Here is an 18591-nt window from a genome sequence, read left to right as displayed (position 1 = left end):
AGAAGCACTCTACAAGCTTCCTAAAGGCTACTCATGCCTTTTTTGGGGGGGGGGGAATGGGCCAGTTTTCACAAAAAAACGGCCCATTTTTGGGAGGTTTGTAGAGTGCAAAAACTTTTCCCCCCTTTCGGAAGGCTCTTTAGTTAGAGTGGTTGATGAGAATTACATTGATCATGGGCTGTGCCAGCAGAAACAAAGTCTTAGGTGCTTCAGATTGCCAGCAATTTCCTTCTCCAGCACATGGATAAATACACCTGGAAACATCTACCTACCTACCTACTTACTCTCTCTCTCCCTACCTACCAACTGTATTCTCTCTCTCTCTCTCTCTCTCTCTCTCTCTCTCTCTCTCTCTCTCTCTCCTTCTACCTACCTACCTACCTACCTACTCTCTCTCTCTCCCTATCTACTGTATTTCTCTCTCTCTTCTGTATTTCTCTCTTTATCTATTTCTCTCTCTCTATCCCTCTACCTACCTACCTACCTACCTACCTACTCTCTCTCTCTCCCTACCTACCTATGTATTTCTCTCTTTCTCTCTATCCCTTTATATATCTAACTACCTAACTACTCACTCTCCCTTACTACATACTGTATTTCTCTCTCTCCCCCTTTATCTATCTACCTACTTTTTTTTAAAAAATGCCTCTTCAAAACCTTGGTGCGTCTTATACTCCAGTGCGACTTATACCCTGAAAAATATGGTACATCCCTCTGAGCTCAATAAATATTACTAAATATATTTTAAAGAATCTTGCTTGGTCAATTTTTAGTTTTAGGCAGTTGCTAAAGTGTCTAACAATTCTGGCCTTGGTTCAAAGTAGACACTGGAACTAGCAGATTAAAAGAAGGCTGTATTCTACACCTGTCTCAGCTTCCCAAGGCCACCAAGTAACCCACGGAGTAATCACTAATTTCTATAGCCGTGGTGGCAAACCTATGGCACGTGTGTTGCCCCAGGTCAGATCTCCGTGGCATTTCTTTCATGAGCTTCTGTTTCCCTGCAAACGATGAAACAGATGATCACAAAAGAAAAAGATCTTACCTCTTGCCATGCTGTCGGTGTTGGGATGCCCCTCTTCCCACCCGCCAGCTGGTCTTTGGGTCTTTGCTGCAAATCCATGCATGCTCATGAATGCCCATGCATGCCCACATGTGTGCACCTTTCAGTTTTGGCATGTGCATGCACATGCACGCAGTTTGGGCACTAGTTGTCTAAAAGGTTCGCCATCACTGTTCTATAGCATGGGATAAAGCAGACTAGAGTTTAAATTGTGGACTCTATGTACTGTAATAGGCATTCAGATTTATTGTGTTTTATTTCATGCTTTTCTGCCATAAAGAATGTGAGAAAAACACTGTCAAATTGTATCCACAATTCTGCCAAGTTTAGTCAAGAGCAGTGGTCAAGTAGGACTTTGTCATTTCTGCAACTATTGCCCATATATAAATTTACTTGTTTTCTCTTTCCTTCTTATAATCTACCCCCTTCTGGCTTTTTCAAAACTTTTTCTGTTTCAATTGACCTCTCACAAATCCTAGCTACTGCTTTAGGCTGAAGAACCTGAGTTGGTATAGATGGAAGCTGCTGGTGTAACAAAGTGATAGTGAGAGTTAGCATACCATTTCTCAAAGACCTATTTGTATCTGTCAATTTTATATAAGTGGCTTTTGAAATCTTACAAATCTGTATTGAGGAGGGATGTCTCCTCAATTTCATCTTGATCTCAGTTCTCTGCCCTAAATGAGCATATATGAAAACCGTGATTTTATGGTGGTTTTAACAATTTAAATAATGAATGCAGCCTAAAAAAAATCCCTTTTGATCATTTTATCTGTTTGAAATGGTTAAACTTGGACATTTCTTTAGAGGTTAAAAATAGCACACTGTCAAATGCAGACCACACACAAAAGCAGTGGATGTAATTATGGTTCTGCTATATGGTTGAAGCATGGGGAGAACTAAAACCCTCTGTGCAATATCGCTTCTCCAAAGTCAGGAAAAGGAAGCCATAAAATATTGTTTTCCAAAATAATGGGGCGGGGAGGAAAGATATATTTCTATGAGGAAATATTAAGATTGCTAAAGTTCACGTTTCTTTACTCTACATACACCTTTATGTTCTCTGTTTTTCTGAAAACATAGATTGTTGAATTATCGGAAGATAAAGAATCCAAGTTAGTGAGAAAAGAAAAATTGCAATGGTTCCATTTCTATCTGAACTGCTGACACTTTCTGATGAAATCCTTTATTACTTAAACAGCTAATGCTTTGCAGAGTTTCCTTGTAATTTTAATTCTATTTTTGGCTCAGTATAAGAAACAATTAGACAACAAAAACAAAACAGGAAGAGGAGGTGTGACCTAGAATACTTTAATGATTTCCCATGCTTAATTCAGCTTTTTAGTTTTGATCAATTTAGTGAAATAACACTTACAGGGAGAAATACCTTTGTTTGATCTAGCACATATCCATGCAAAATACGTTAACACTTTTTAAAAAAGGTTATTTACCTAAGAAAAAAATAATTGAATTCTAAAGCGGTATGGTTTTCATCCAACTACCATGATTAATTGATGAAAAGGTTTTAGAGTGAATATAATATTGTTCTGATAAAACAATACCAATTCACATGGAAGCATCTGATATATATGAATCTTCTCTTATCCCACCATAAACAACTATTATGTCCCCAGCAGTTATTTACTTACGTGCAGACAAACTTACAAAGAGGAAAAGCTATTTTCAGATATTGAATTTAGTATGGGAACATATTAATTGAACAGAATTAGAATGGAATGATTCATACAGAATGCACACAATTCCCCAGTTAAAATTTCTGCAAAGCCAACATTTTTAGTATGTCATGTTCTTTATATGTTAGGTGAAATGTACACATGCATAGTTGTCAATGGAAGGTGAGACAAACTGAATTCAGACGGTCATTGGATGTCTGACTAACATAATGTTGTTTGATATTATTAGTCACAGATTCATGTCAGCAGCTAACCCTCACCTCAAAATATAATGAAGTGATAAATCACTCTTTAAATCACTGCTCAAATTTTACCTATGGTGGCTACACCATGTCTGGTATTGTCTCAAGATGATGCCTAAGCCTTTCACAACCTAACCAACTCAAATAGAGGCTACTTGTTTCATTTTAATGATCAACATATTCTCCAGCAACTGAGACATAAAACGGAGAATCCTGTAAAATGTTTCTTAGTCAGAACTGTTTCCCTGAGCAAAGATTGCACTTCTCTAAAGTAAATTCTGGATGGAAAACCCAAGGATAAGGTTCAAACATCATAACAAAGATTTCTCATAAATTCCATTTTATTGCTCCATTGTATTGCTATTCTATACCACTTCCCAAATCTCACGTGTCTTTGACCCAATATAGGAATGCTAAAAAGAAAGAATATCAAGGAAGAAATTTATCTCTGTTATCCCCACAACAAACTCATGACCAGGGTGGGCAATTCATTTTCCCAAAGGGCCACACGAGAAACTGGGAATGCTGTGGAGGCCCACCATGCCCAATCCCCAGTGCTACCATTACTCTGCTCTTCCCCACCACCGAAGCTACTGCCGCCACACCGATGCCCTGCTCCCACCATTGATGCTACCCTATACTGCCCCACCAATGCTGCCAATGCCACTGGCCAAGTTGGGACCGTCTGAGGGCTGTAAAATGCCCAGGTCTGTTCATGAGGGTTGAGCAGGCTACTGACAGGGACCCAAAATAGAAGATGAGTCTGGAGCCCAAAGAGATGTATTGCATTATTTTGCTATAATATTTAGCTACAATGAGATAAGTGAAATTTGTAAAGTTTGGTTGAACTGAAAAAAAGCAAACAGTTTGCTCAGATCATATAAAATGCGTTGGACCTTTTAGATGCAGATTTGCCACTTAAATGTTTAAAACAAGTGTTTTAATTATCTACAGGTAATTCTCAATTTACAACCACAGAATTTCCATTGCTAGGCAAGGTGATTGTTAACTGAGACGCATCCAATTTGACAGCTTTTTTTGTGCAGTTGTTACGTCAACCACGTGGTTAAGTAAATCTGGCTTTCCCCCTTGACTTTGCCGGAAGCTAATCTTGAAGATCGCAAATGGTGATCATGTGACTCAACAAGGTTGCAAACCTTCATAAATACAAGCTGGCTGTTAAACACCTGAATTTTGATCACATACCCTTGGGGATGCTGCGACGGTCATAAGTACAAGGAGCAGTCGTAAGCAACATTTTTCAGTGCTGTTGTAATTTTGAAAGTCACTAAACAAATGGTTGTAAGTTGAGGACTGCCTGTAATGCCTTCAAAGGATTCTCCAAATGGGCTTCTTTCATAAATGCAACTAAAATTAATCAGTTGCTTTAGACTTCAAGATAAATGTTGGTTCTGAAGCAAATTCTCTTTATTACCGATGCTTTTCCAGCAATATGGAAACAGGGACAATATTTACCATAGGGTACCACATTTCTGCAATTGTCTCAGGAACCTCTCCTACCAATGAGGAGGCATTGTGAAAATTATTGGAAGAGTTTTGCTTTTAGTGACGTTGTTGCTAACATAAAAGTAAAATAAACAGCAGAGGTCACTTTTTAAAATATGTGTTTTAGAGATATGTATGTAACCCACAGTACATAACAGAGCCAGTATGATTGGCCTTGAAAAAAGCTAATGCAGGGTTGGTCATGGCTGGGCTGAGATTCAGAACTAAAAGCTTACTAGGAAGTGAAAAAAACCCCATATATTCTGAGAAAAAGGACATGACAAACTACTCCCATGTTGTTGCCAAGAAAATTACATGAAATGTCTGTGTAGTCACCAGGAGTTGACATCACCTAAGATATTGAGGGTTTTTTTAATAGCCTGAAGCAGACTAGCATTTTTAAGAAAGAAGCTTCCACAAAACATTGCTTACCAGCGGAGAGGAATAAATATATATATATATATATAATCTTGATTATTGCTTTGCTTTTGGTGAAATATAGTTTGCAGGTTTTTAAACAATTTTTAAAAATGTGAAAACTTTCTAATTCAAGGTCGTTTAAAATATAATAAATACTTATGAAAACTCAAAAAGCTCCATTCGGCTTTGAAATTCACTGATTAATCAGGATTTCTCTTCATATGCTTTACTGAAGGAAAAAAAAACCCAGGAAATTATCCAAGATAAATAAATTTCTAATGGGTAGCCTGGCTCTACCAGTTAAATTATATTTTTTTCTCTCTTATTCTTCCAGCATCCAAACGCCAGCCTCAAGGTGTGTAAAATCAGTTAGGCTTTGTCACCCATTGCTTTGAAGGAAGTTAGATGTTGCCAGAATTGATGCAAAGGCAATCGAGGCAGAATAGATAGCGGATTTCTTACCAATAGAGATTTATGCCAATTCAAGAGCACTTCATCCCAGCAATGGGTGAAGGACTACTGGGATAAAGAAAGAATGGTGTCTTGCTTTTTTGAAGCACTTCTTTCCATTTCTTTCTTTTTGCCTCTATCATGAACATTAAAATTAAAGCTTCCTTGCATGTTTTGTTTTGCTGCAAAGGACTAGTACAGGTAACTGGTGCTAGTCCTTTGCAGCAAAAAAATACAAAAGTGCTAAAACAATAGCAATTCACACATTACTGTGTATTTTTCTGTTTGTTAATACTAATTTCATATCCAATTCATGATTGTCATACTGACTATTTCTCATAAATTAGAAGAAAAGATCCAAGTGCAAAATGACCTGGATATGCATCAGAATTAAGTCATGGGAGATCTGTACAAGAAGAAAGATCTATTTGTAGATCACTATTCTGATCTCTTCTTTATAACAAAATCTTACACATACAGATCTAGAAAAGCAGATCTATCCTCACAACCTTCATCGGATTTATTTCTCCTCTAAAATCAACAGAATTCTAGGTCACCTTAAGGCAGAAGCTTTACTTTGCTCTTGCTTCATAAACACCCAGGGAACATCTGTTTTATGCATGCAATATCTCTATGGCGTGGAAAAGTGGATAGTTAGATTGGTGAATGTTTATGTTTCTAATTTTTCCACAGAGAGAGAGAGACAAATTACATAGGAGTAATCGTGTAGGTTGCTTATAACAGGGACAACAAAATATATTTGACACATTGAAGGCTACTCAACATAGTTTGCAATTATTCAGTTAATCATCAGGATAACAGTGCCAAATAAGTTTGCTCACAACATATCTTAGATATGGGCACCAGAAGACTTTCAAAGGTTGCCTTGCGTTGCATTTTTTTAATGGGAAATCTAATTACAATTTGAAAGACTTTTTTGTTACATATTCACACAATGAATTTTTTTAATCTCTTCTTTTCATATACTCTTTTTCTTCTATGTCATTTTCTCCCCTACTGCTTGTAAGTGAACCACTCTGGAAATTTGTTTTGTGAGATAGATGATAGATAGATAGATAGATAGATAGATAGATAGATAGATAGATAGATAGATAGATAGGTAGGTAGGTAGGTAGGTAGGTAGGTAGGTAGGTAGGTAGGTAGGTAGGTAGGTAGGTAGGTAGGTAGGTAATTAGGTAGGTAGGTAGGTAGGTAGGTAGGTAGGTAGGTAGATAGATAGATAGATAGATAGATAGATGATAGATAGAGATAGATAGATAGATAGATGATAGATAGGAGAGAGAGAGAGGGAGAGAGAGAGAGAGAGAGAGAGAGAGAGAGAGAGAGGCATTTTAGTGTACTTTGTATATTATTCACTGTCTAATCTCCAATCTTTCTAAGTAGGGATGAGAATATATTGCTGGGCATTATTTTGCCTCCTTCCTTTATTGTCAAGAAACTTAGATGCCATTCTTGTTCCAAATTAATTTGTGTGTGGATGCCCACCCCTGAAAACATAATCAAAACTTACCAGTATTGTATGGTGGACAGGAAAAATAAAAGGGTTAAGAAATTAGCTGGAAATTTCAGGGCTAGCAAATTTTATTGATCCTCAAAACTAAAGCCATAAAAATGTTCCTAACCTCCAGTTCTAGACATAGAGGTTTAGGATAAGGAGGGATGCTTTTTTAATGTGGAAACATACCTAACACAAAGTCGATATGTGTACTTACACAGACAGTTGCTTAGGTATAGATGTGGGACCCATGTTTAGATATAGGTATAGATGTACAGTAGACCCAGGAACTCTTTTTCTCCTTATGCTGTCTCCAAATAGGAAAGTCTTGGCAGCAAGGAATTCAGCTTTCAATCCAAAGTTCTTTACTTCTTCATCAATATTTCTGCTGCACTGTCAAGTCAATATAAACTTCTATCCAAGGGATAGCTGTACCTTTCTAAGACCTCCTTTGGTCCACTCACCAAGGGAGGTCTTAGAAAGGTACAGATGTCTTAAGTACAGATGTGCATGATTATCTCCATAAAGTCTCCCAAGAATCAAATTCAACTTGAAGGCTTTACCTTTATAGACATAGCACAGATAGTTTTGCTAGAGTTTGTGATGTCTCCAAAACAAAGCATTTGGAAATCAGTAGAGCAGCAGCTTTGAATCTTCAACTATATTTTCAACTACACCAGCCTTAAAATGGTATGTTAGTGACCTTCTACTTAAGTCAATGGAAGGTTAAGAAAAAAAGAAAACCATTCAAACTACCACAACAACAAAAAATAAAAGGACTATTTTGATTCTTGCTTGCTACTGTCGGTGTTGAGTTGGCAGGTTATCAAATGTGGCAGCTCAACAGCACTGAACATGTTAATATTCTTATGCCCAAGTCCAGACAAGATTGTTGTTATATATAATTACTGTGCTTTAGTTTGGCATGATAACTAATGTAGAGACACCCTAGATACAAGCACACCACATGGAGATTAGATCCATGCAGCTTTTTGGCAGCATTATGAAAATAATTTATCACCGCCTTCTTCCAGGAAACATTGAACCAATCAATAGGTGAACTAACAGACATAAGATTTCCTAAGATTGCCCCATTCAGGTACTAACCAGGATCAACCCTGCTTAGCTTCCAAAATCACCCAACACAAACTAGGTGATAGCTTTTGCTGAGGCCTTCATGATAAATCAAAGTCGATTAATAACTTTTATTTTAATTGCTATAATATTAAACTTAACTAAAACGAATATGGGGATTTTTTTTCTAGTGTTAAGAAATCAGTGTTCATAAAATTAATAGTTAGCATATAAGTTTTAAATCTATAACACACTCTGATTTCTTTTTCCAAAGCATTTAATTATTTCCAGAACTTGTACTTTACTGCTTTTCTATCCTAATTGTTAAAATAGACTATCCTACAGCGTACACATTCACCTATGAAATAAAGAAGGCATTTCCACTTACTACAAAAGAAAACAAAAAAGAAATCATATATTACATTGCTTACAATATATTGGTTTTCTGTTTACTACTTTTACAACATACACCGTAAAACAAAAAGTAATTACTGAAATGTCAGGATGTGATAAATGGACACAATTGGTGTCAACTGGTGTATTGAAAATGCTGCTTCAATTTATCAGAGCAACCCTTATGAAGATCTATATGGCTTTTCTATGGAATCCCCAAATATTTCTCAAGGTAGTTACTAAACTGCAGCTAAAAAGAGAATCAAATTCCTTGGCTCAGTTACGCAAACTTTCACAAACTCCTGCATTGCTCAATTGCGCATCAGAATAGTCTATAGCCAACAATGCAGTGCATGGAGAATTTCACTCCTGGAGTGGATTAAGAGGAACTGTTTGGCAAATGTTATCCATTTAAAAATGATTTTGCTAAAAACTTTTAAGGACAAATAACAAACACTACAATTGCCTAGCTATGCCAAGCTGATAAAATACTGAAAAGCCTCACTTCCTTTTACCGTTCTTTGAAAAAAGGTTTATCAAAACTTAAGCAAGGACACTTTTAACTCTTTTATTTAGGAATCAGTCTTAACTCTTGGTGACTGCCTGGACAATGCTCTGCAATTTTCTTGGCAAGATTTCAGAAGTGTCATTGCCTGCTTCCTAGTGTAAGAGAAAGTGACTACCCCAAGGTCACCTAGTTTGCTTCCTGCCTAAGGCTGAACTAGAATTCAGTCTCCTAGTTTCTATCCTGATGCCTTTACCACTATACCAAACTGACTCTCAGTATGCTTAGAGGGAATTAGGAATAATCTGTTACATTTCTTATTATGAATAACTATATTTGTTACCATATTAACACTGCTACATTCTCCAAAAAGGTATCAGATTTTAACAACACCCAGAAAATGTTTGCTTCTATTAAAAATGGTTTACTGGACTGTTTCAGCAAAATATATGCTACTATATTGTTCTACAATTTTAAATCAACTGCTCCTTGTCCAGCCTTGAGCAGCTATTGTCAATAACCATTCTTATTCTAGTTTTTAAGATTTGCTCTTGAAATTTGTCAACCATATACAAATGTCCCCTATTTTAATTCCTTTTGACTAAGTACACTCATAAGAACAAATTGTTCAACACTCTCAATTGATTTAAAAAATGGTAAATGTACTCAAGTTTAAAATAAAAAAAAGGTATTCAAATAGTGAAGTGGAAGAAAAATCAAAATCTCCTTTCTGTACTCATTTTGCCTTTTTAATGGTCACAGCAGCTAACAATTAAATCAGTACAGAACTCAAAGTTACGACTTCTTGTAACATATCTTAGTAATAGTAGTTTGGGGGGCTGCAATGAACACTTGATCGACACTTCTAACCTTTAGTTTCAGGTTAGGTAAAATGACCATTAAATCAAAGCATTTTTCTAATGGCATAATGCCAGCAGTATGAACAGGATGTGATTTATTACTCTTTCCGGTTTGGGGGACAAATATATTATCATCTCTGGACCACGGCTCACCTCAAACCAATCTTCCTGAACTTCATTCATTTTGCTTTTTCACTGATACATTTTTCTCTTGAGAACCAGTTTCTTGTCCAGTTACTCTATTTCTTTTAAGCCTATGTTTTATTAGTTGTATCCCTTCTCAGTCGCTGGACAAATGGAAGATGACTCTCCTTGCAAGAATATAACCAAGCAATCAGACCAATAAACTATATACAACTGGGAAATTAGAACATCGCACCGAGGTGCACTAACGATAGAAACTGTTGCTTGATCTCACGATGGCTCATTTCACTAACTCTCAAACAGAGGTTTTCTAATAGGCTTCCTCTGAAACAATAGTGCATAGCCACTTGACTTTCATTCTATCTACTTTCATTTGGAACGTGTAATACAGGGGTGTCCAAACTTGGGAACTTTAAGACTTGTGGACTTCAACTCCCAGAATTCCCCAGCCAGCATAGCTGGCTGGGGAATTCTGGGAGTTGAAGTCCACAAGTCTTAAAGTTCCCAAGTTTGGACACCCCTGATGTAATAGAACCAGCTGAAAAGTCATAGGACAAGTCAGGTACAATGAAAATATGTTTACCCTTTCAAATTATCCAGAACGTATCAAGTGATCTTTATTATAGCATTATTCTTTTAAACTATGATTTCCACTTATTAGTGAAAAAAGGATTTTTTAAAAAAATTAAAAGCTCTTCAATATATTTCTCATTAAAACTTGTTTCGACTAAAATTCTTCAGATTATAAAAAAATCCCACTCAAGATCCTCCTGCTAAAAAATGACAGCAAAAGTAGGAACGCTTTAAAGATTGTCATTTTCTTTTCTATCGCACAATTAAAGTATTCTCTAAGGGGTTTGTGACAAGCATCAATGTAGAGAAAAATGAAAAGTATCTGAAAAGAAAGGAGACAAGGAAAAGGGGAAAGAGGAGATTGTTTAAAGCAATTAGAACAGACTTGGTTATTTCACAGCTCCCAGGCCACATCCAGTCCTGTCCAGCCCACAGGAGGTTAATCAGAGATTAGAAATCAGTATAAATAAGAATATACCATGCACGCAATACAACTGCATTGCTTTTATTTCGAAGGTGACTGCTACTTTTTTTTTTCAACTTTACATATATGCACACCTACACACCTTCACTGTAATGTATTGGTCCTATTGATTTGGCCCTCCACAACAATCCCAGTTTCACAAGTGAGCCCTAGGGAAAATTAACTGCCCTCCTTAACTTAGAACATTTTATGTTAACTTACAGAAGAGCCCCATACATATCTAATTAGAACTATATCATAGTATTAGAATTTTTTGCAACATTCCTTTTAGGTAGATCAAAGTGACCCCAGAATTTAAGTGTGTACAGATAGTCCTCGACTTACAACCACAATTGAGCCCAAAATTTATATTGCTAAGTGAAAAATATGTTAAGTGAGTTTTGCTCCATTTTATGACTTTTTTGTCACATTGATAACTGAATCACTGCAGTTGTTAAATTAGTAACAGGGTTGTTAAGTGAATTTGGTTTCCCCATTGACTTCGCTGGTCAGAAGGTTGCAAAGGTTGATCACATGACCCCAGGATATTGCAACCCTCATAAATGGGAGTCAGATGTCAAGCATCCAAATATAAATCACGTGACCATGGGGATGCTGCAATGGTCATAAGTGTGGAAAATGGCCATAAGTCACTTTTTAGTACTGTTGTAACTTCAAACAGTCACTAAATGAATTGGTGTAAGCTGAGGACTACCTATATTGAGATCTACTAACATCATTTGCTTAAGGCTTATTTCTTTTAATTACTGAGAAAGGCAATGGCAAATCACTTTTTGAAAACTTTGCCAAGAAAACTGCAGAGACTTATCCAGGCAATCTCCGACAATCGGAAATAAATGAACAAAAAAAGAAACATTAGTGCTTGCTGCACGACATCACAACTTCCTTCCCTCAACCTAAAGCTTGACATTTGGCAACACTTTTCCATCCAGATGATTTATATGGTAGCACTAACTTTTGTAATCCCAATGCGGTAAAATACTGGAATGCATACCTAAGGTGTCTTAACCAGAAATCAGTGAATAGCTACCTTACAATCCCACAAATCATTCACGTTTACACCTGTCCTAGGCAAAACTCAACAAAATTCACTGTTCTATACATAAAACATTAATTCTCATAGTCATTAAGCCTTGTCTTCTTACAATTTCCACACCTTGTAGCCAATCTTTGTCCTATCCCCAAGGAAATAATCCTGATTCCGGAGAAGTGGATAGAAATGCCCTCAACAGAAAGAATGAGCACAAAAGGAAGTTGTTCCATTGGTATTTCTTTGGTATCCTCATTATAGTGATTTATTCCATCTCTGTCCCATACTGTTTTCATAATCATTACAGTAATACATTGTGAGAGAACAGAACAGAGAGACACTGGGCCAGATGTAACGGCATCGAAAGCTTGGAAACCACCAGAGCTCACCACCAGAACAGAAAGTGCATTTATAAGCAACTGTCACTAGTAGGCAACAAGTGAAGGATAAGCTACTAAAACATCCACTAACAAAAGTTGTAACAATTTGCTGAATAAGTAGAGTGACCATATAAATATTTAAATGAATTTAAAAAATGTGATACATATATTCAGAGAACATGCATTATTTGGTAATGTGTCCATTTCCTTTCTGGACAGGACGGAAGTTGGAGAAAAAGCAAATAAGAAAGTCATACTATTCTGTTTGCTATAACTTCCAAAATACAGACTACCTACTAATTAACTAACATTCTGTTTCTAATAGCTACCATAAGCTAGGTACATCAAACAATGTTGGAGTAGCAATACTAATATGTATTTTGTTTGATATCACATAGTTATATGAATTACGGTATATCCGACTTGCAAAATATACCCATCTTATTGCTGTTTTACAGTTGAAAAAAAAAGTAAATGGTTTGTCCCAAATATAACACTGCCACTGAGGGCCATACAAGATATTAGGATATTTCCCCTTAGATTTTTATTTTATTTTTAAAGAAGCCTTGGTTTTTATTTGTATTAAAAGAAAACTTTGAAATGCTTCAGTTTGGCAAAAAGTCATTTAGTGAATACTTACCCCAAATGACTGACTAAATCCATGGAAATACAAAGAAGAAAGCAGTTTTTGATCATGATAAAATCAGGAAGCATCCCATTGTCCATTCCCAATGAAATTGTTAACAGAATTGGTTGACTTTGTTGGAGTGTGCCTTTATCACCTTTGCTCTGGAGCTGCACGAAATAAGAGTGGCCCACTGTAAATGCTTAGTTCAATGCAATTAATACGCTAGATTTCAAGCAAAACATACTACAGCATTTGTCCAATCAATCAAGGGTCTATTCAAGATACCTGGATGACCAAACCAGACCAAGATGATGTAAATCTCATTCTATTTGAAAGACCCATATATTAATGAAATCACCTGGTCTGCCTGAATCCCAAGTACAATTGGATCTTTGGGGCTACAGCTTGTTATTCTACCTAGATAAGTATCCAGACATACAATATAAAAGTTATTTCTTATTCACATCAATCAGGTAAATAAGAAATACACCCTTTTCTGATTGGAACATCGGTTTCTACGGAATGGCTGTTTAATCCATCCCATGTCTCTTTCTTTCTGTATGGATGCTGTGTGTGTTTGCATACACTACATAAAAATCATTCTTTAGTCTTATTTATTTTCTCAGTTTTAGAAAGGTGGGTCATCTGTCCAGATATTCAGGATGCCAACATACAGCGCTGTCTTAAATAAAACAAAAGCCATACTGGTATTTGCCTTAGCAATGCATTACTTAGGAAGGGCGGGGAAAGGAGAAAAGGACAATACCTGATCCCCAAATTGAGTGCCATTGCTTCCGTACTTGTTGGATCCATAAGGGGCAGACTAATTGTAACTGGGTGGCTCAGAAACATCTTAATGGCTCCAGAATTGTCATAGGTTGCTGGAGGCCCTATGTACTGAATGCCAGGGATGTGTGCGTGAACGGTTTTTTTTTTTTTTTAAGTGATGTGGCAGCCATCAATCTCTGGAAATCGTCAAGTGACAACAGAGATTGATGGAAGGACTCGGCCCCGCTTAAAATTAAAACAAAACGCTTTTCCGAGCAGGATTACTTGACGGAGACGTTGCCTCGTTTAGAAACCATCTCCAGTTCTCTGCCGCCTTCACACTCTGGAATCGTGGATAGGCGCCTTCATACACACACCCACACATACACACCCGCGCTCTGCTTCACGGGCGCCCCTTTCACCCCTCCCCCCACCTTCAATCCCCTTTCCTCGGCCAGAACCGCAGCCTTCCTAGCCGTCTTTCCTAGCCCTCCCCGCGTCCTAAAATTCACTCACCCGCCTCTCGCCAGAGCCTTGGATGATCCCCCCTCTTCGGGTTATGCTCTCAAAATCTCTCCAACGGCCCCCCCTCCTCCAGCCAATAGGAACCCACCTCCTCGGACCGACCGGGAACGGGCTGGGCCCGCGGCCAGATCCAGTCGCACAGTCCGGTTGGCGGCTTTTGGGTATCCTGCGGTTGCACCTGCTGTTGCTGCTGCTGCACCCCAGCGCCCAGCGCTGCAATGAAGTCGCTCGGACGGCTCCCTCTTCCCGTCCGCCAACCTCCCTCGGCCCCCGCAGGCGCTCCCAACTCCTACAAACTCCTGCAGAAGTGCAACTCGCGGAGGGTCACCGCTATCCCCGAGGGCGGCCCGGCTGCGCTCCCCTTCTGCAAAGCGAAGGGAGTAGCTCCCCTCACTCGCCCCGACCAAACTCGTCCTGCCCTTCCTTCTCACCATCCGGAACGTCGAAGAGACCCCCAGCTGGCCGAAGGAGTGGCCCCTTCGAAACCCAAACGGCCCTTTGGAGGAACCGAATTTGCCCCAAATGCTCGGAGCTTCTCTCTTGGCGCTCGCCCCTTTTGCCTTCGGGCCGGAGGAGGTCTGGCCGGTCGCCGGCTCTGCCCGAGTCCGCAACTCCCCTCCTTTCGTGGCCCGCCGCCATCCCCCGACAGAATAGCGCAAATGCTCCCGCCAATTCATCACCCGGGGGAAAAGGATGGGTCGGCTTACCAATGGCCGGGGAGCTCCTCCGCGCGAATTGCGCCTCTCTCCGCAATCGCTTTCCGCCGGTGAATTCGAAGCGGCTGCTACAACGGGTGACAAAACATCTTCGTTCCCTTCCCCCAGCCCTCCCCCCCTCCCGAAGAAATCCCGGGAAGGGCGTTAATTGCTTTGATGCGGGCGGCCTCCCATTTTCCAGGGCTCCCGGCGATTCCTCGGCTCTCTTTCCTTCGCCTCGGATCTTCCCCGATCCTCGCTAGCCTTTCCCTCGTACTCTCCACATGGCTACTCCTGGACTGGCAGGAGAACGGCTGCCGCGCGGCGCGGCGCCGACAGAGGCCGCTGCAAGAGGAGCAAAAATAGTTCATATTAATTGCTGCGCCCCTATTTTTACATACGTAAAAGCTGCTTAGCCAAGCGCTTCCGAAGTGCTATTGTTTCGAGGACGGAGGATTCCGAAGGCGGAGGGTAGCTTGTGCACCCTTTGTTTGGGATTCTTCAGTTAGGGAAGATCCAGATGGACAGGACTGAAGTGTGGTTTGTAGGAATCCGGAACCTCCGGACCGATAGGTACGGATAAGAGAAATACTATAGGAAATCAGAACGCTCGCCCTGGATTGATATCGTTTTCTTACGTCCTCACACGATTTAGGCTGTTCGCTATTTGGAGTGGGGTTGGGGATGTGGCATAACAAGTCTGTGCTGTCAGAGGGATAATGAATATCCCCAGCAGATTGTTGATCAGATTGGTGGATTGTCTTGGGCAGAAGGAATGGTTAGTGAAATGATAACAGCTTCTCATTCCCAAGCAGTTGGGGGAGATGAAACTCCATGAATGTATGCCAAATTGGAATTCGGTCTAAATAAATAAATTCTTAGAATTTAATTCTGAGTAAATATCTGTAGCAGTATTCTGTCATTCCAGCTGCACTTCAATCAAAATTCTGGATGTATATTTCCAAATGCAAACAAATCTGGACACACTTTTCTTCAGAAGTGTAGCAGCCATGATTCTGTTTCTTCTAGGTCAGAGAGGAGCAAAGGAGATTGTGAGCCACACGCCCTGCCCCACCAATAATAGTACATCACCCCTTTAGTACAGGACGTCCTGGGTCACCCTTCCTTTGGGATCATGCAGGTTCTGTTAGCAAGAAGATTCTTGCCTTTCTTAGAATCCCAACTCTTAGTCTCTTGACAGACCTCAGTTTGAGGTGTGTTTTGCACTGAACAGCAAAGTCTTTTTCTTAAAAAGTATTGTTGCAATATTTTGTTTTCAAATGATGGAATGGGGTAAAGGTGAATGTATTTCCTGCTCTGGTCGTATGCTATTATCTCAGCCTTAGAAAGCCAAATAAGATGGTTTGGCAGACTTCCTAGAGAAAGCAACAGTAGGATATGTAATCCTGGCATAGCTCTTCTTTTGGCTTATCTTTGCATCTCCCAACTGTTCATCTTTGTATAATAATACTTTGTAAACTCTCAGTTCACAGGAGGTATAGTAATCTGAGACATAGTTTAGTCCCCACTTTTCTTTTTGTCCTGGTTACTTCTGCTAGCAAATTATGGTTTGGTTCACATATTACTATCCTTGTGTGTTGGATGAAATCAGCTACTGCAGTCATACGTTTTGTGATGTGTTACTCTGCAATAGCTAATTTGCTGCCCGTGACCTCATTATTTACTTAAAGCATATTTTACTGCTTATGACTTACATGTCTCTGTGAAACTCTAGAAATATATACAATATGGTTAGCTGAATTGACTTCATGGTATGAAAAACCCATTCATCCCAGGAGCTCTAGCTTAGTAACATGAACACATCCTTAGAAACAGAAGGTCCTTGACAAGGCTTGGGGAAGAGCCATCACTGAAATCTCAGAAAACTGTTACCTCTAAGTAGATAATGTATGTTCAATCAGAATTGGGGCAACATACAATAAACCTCCAGTTAGAAGATTGGAGGTGCTCGGAATTGTTGTAACTGGAAGAAAGGCAAGCAAAATATCATCTTAATTAGCATGGAATAAGTCACTTCTTTGGGGGAGGGGAAAGATTCATCGTGTCCTCAGGCATTGAGTGGTCTGACAATTGAGTAACTGTTTGTCCAACAAACTAAAAGTATTGTTCCGAGAAGGGATACATTCCCATTCATGGTGGAAGCATGCACATCTTTAAGCTGGAATTATTTCCGGAAAAAAGTGCTGACAATTGCACTGAAAGTATATATTCTGGAATGAACCCCAAATGCTCATTCTTCGCTGAGGCTGCAGCCCTCTGTATGCATGCATCTGGAAATTACTCACTGGGCCACTTGTGAGGGGAACCAGGATTCTGGAGGATGCCACTTGGGTCACCTTTATGACAAATTGGCCTCATCTCAAACTATGCCTCATCTCTGAAACTCTGAATCCTGCAAGAACCTATCCTCTATTATGTCTTTCACCAAGGTATGGTGGCTTAACGGGTGCATATACACCTGTCAATATGAAAAATATATTAACAGTAACTTGCTATCAGACACATTCCATGACCATTATTTCATAATAGCATCCCTTAAGATAAGCATATTCAGCTCTTTCTATAAAACTGTCCATTGGCCTGAAGGAGATTTAAGTGTTTAACATTAAAACTGCTACTCTTCTTCCAAAGTTCATTAACTTCTTTGTGGGACTGCATAGACTTAATTTAAATGTCCCTGTATTCTTAGTTTTTCAGTTTGCTCTCCTCTTGCTTATAGATACAATTATCATAAGCTCCCTTATCTAACATGTATATATAAATTCACTAACATTACTATTGTATTATTTTTTTAAAGAAATAAAAATTAAATAAGGCGAACAGGTGAACAGTTATAAACATCTAAATTTACAGATGTGTGAATGAAGCAGTTTCCAATTATTAGTATTATCTCTATATTTGCATGTTTAGAACTGAACATATTACAGTCTATACAATTAAAAATAAAGTCTACACAGATATTCCAATTTCATATTCTAGCATGAACTTAAATTATTCACATTGAAAGAAAAATACTATGGACTGTTACGTAGACATTTATTTTAAAATATGAACTTGCTCTGAAGTGTGTATCATTTAGAACAACAGTACAATTATAAAGAAAAAAGGACATAAAGATACAGGATAGCTCTATGTAAGGTGTACTAATATCTGAATATCAATCGGAGACATAGGGTCTCAGTGAAAAGTAAGAGTCATCCAGTTGAAAAGCAAACACCATTTTGCCTTGCAGCCTAATAGTATAATATTGAAAGAAATCTCCTGAAGGAAAGTATGAATTATTGTTAATAGTTTTAACAATAAAACATATTGTTAAAGTGACAAGATCCAGTTTGCATCACAATTATCTTACTTGTTTCTTTACATTCTTATAGATTGTCCTGAAGTGTAAAAATAATTGATAGCAGTTTTACACACTTATGTAATGACATGATAGCTGTAATTATTAGATTACAGGCTTAAATATTACAACCTAGGTCAGACTTAGGCCTGCTTAAAGGGTCCTTGTTACCAATTGGGCTAAACAAATCTGCATGTGGCATTCATGGCTTTAAATGTTTACAGAGTCTGCCACGAAGCAGTTAAGACTGGCAAACGATTATTAATGCATTTGAGTTGTA

General features: G+C 38.6%; 1 protein-coding gene across 1 annotated transcript in view; it reads right to left on the bottom strand.

The window, feature by feature from the left end:
* The window catches only part of GABRA5 (gamma-aminobutyric acid type A receptor subunit alpha5), a 98756-nt gene extending 83628 nt beyond the window's left edge, over positions 1 to 15128 (bottom strand). Inside the window, exons 1-2 of the mRNA XM_081949521.1 lie at positions 14963 to 15128; positions 12975 to 13129 (exon numbers count right to left, since the gene is read on the bottom strand). Of these exons, the coding sequence (XP_081805647.1) occupies positions 12975 to 13060 (86 nt within the window). The 5' untranslated portion in view covers positions 13061 to 13129; positions 14963 to 15128. The remainder of the gene's footprint in view (positions 1 to 12974; positions 13130 to 14962) is intronic.
* Positions 15129 to 18591: the final 3463 nt, after the last annotated feature.

This window comes from Natrix helvetica (genome assembly GCF_964273705.1).
Source record: "Natrix helvetica genome assembly, chromosome: 3".
Lineage (NCBI taxonomy): Eukaryota > Metazoa > Chordata > Lepidosauria > Squamata > Natricidae > Natrix > Natrix helvetica.
The sequence above is the reverse complement of the archived record's forward strand: the minus strand, read 5'-3'. Positions and strand labels throughout refer to the sequence as shown.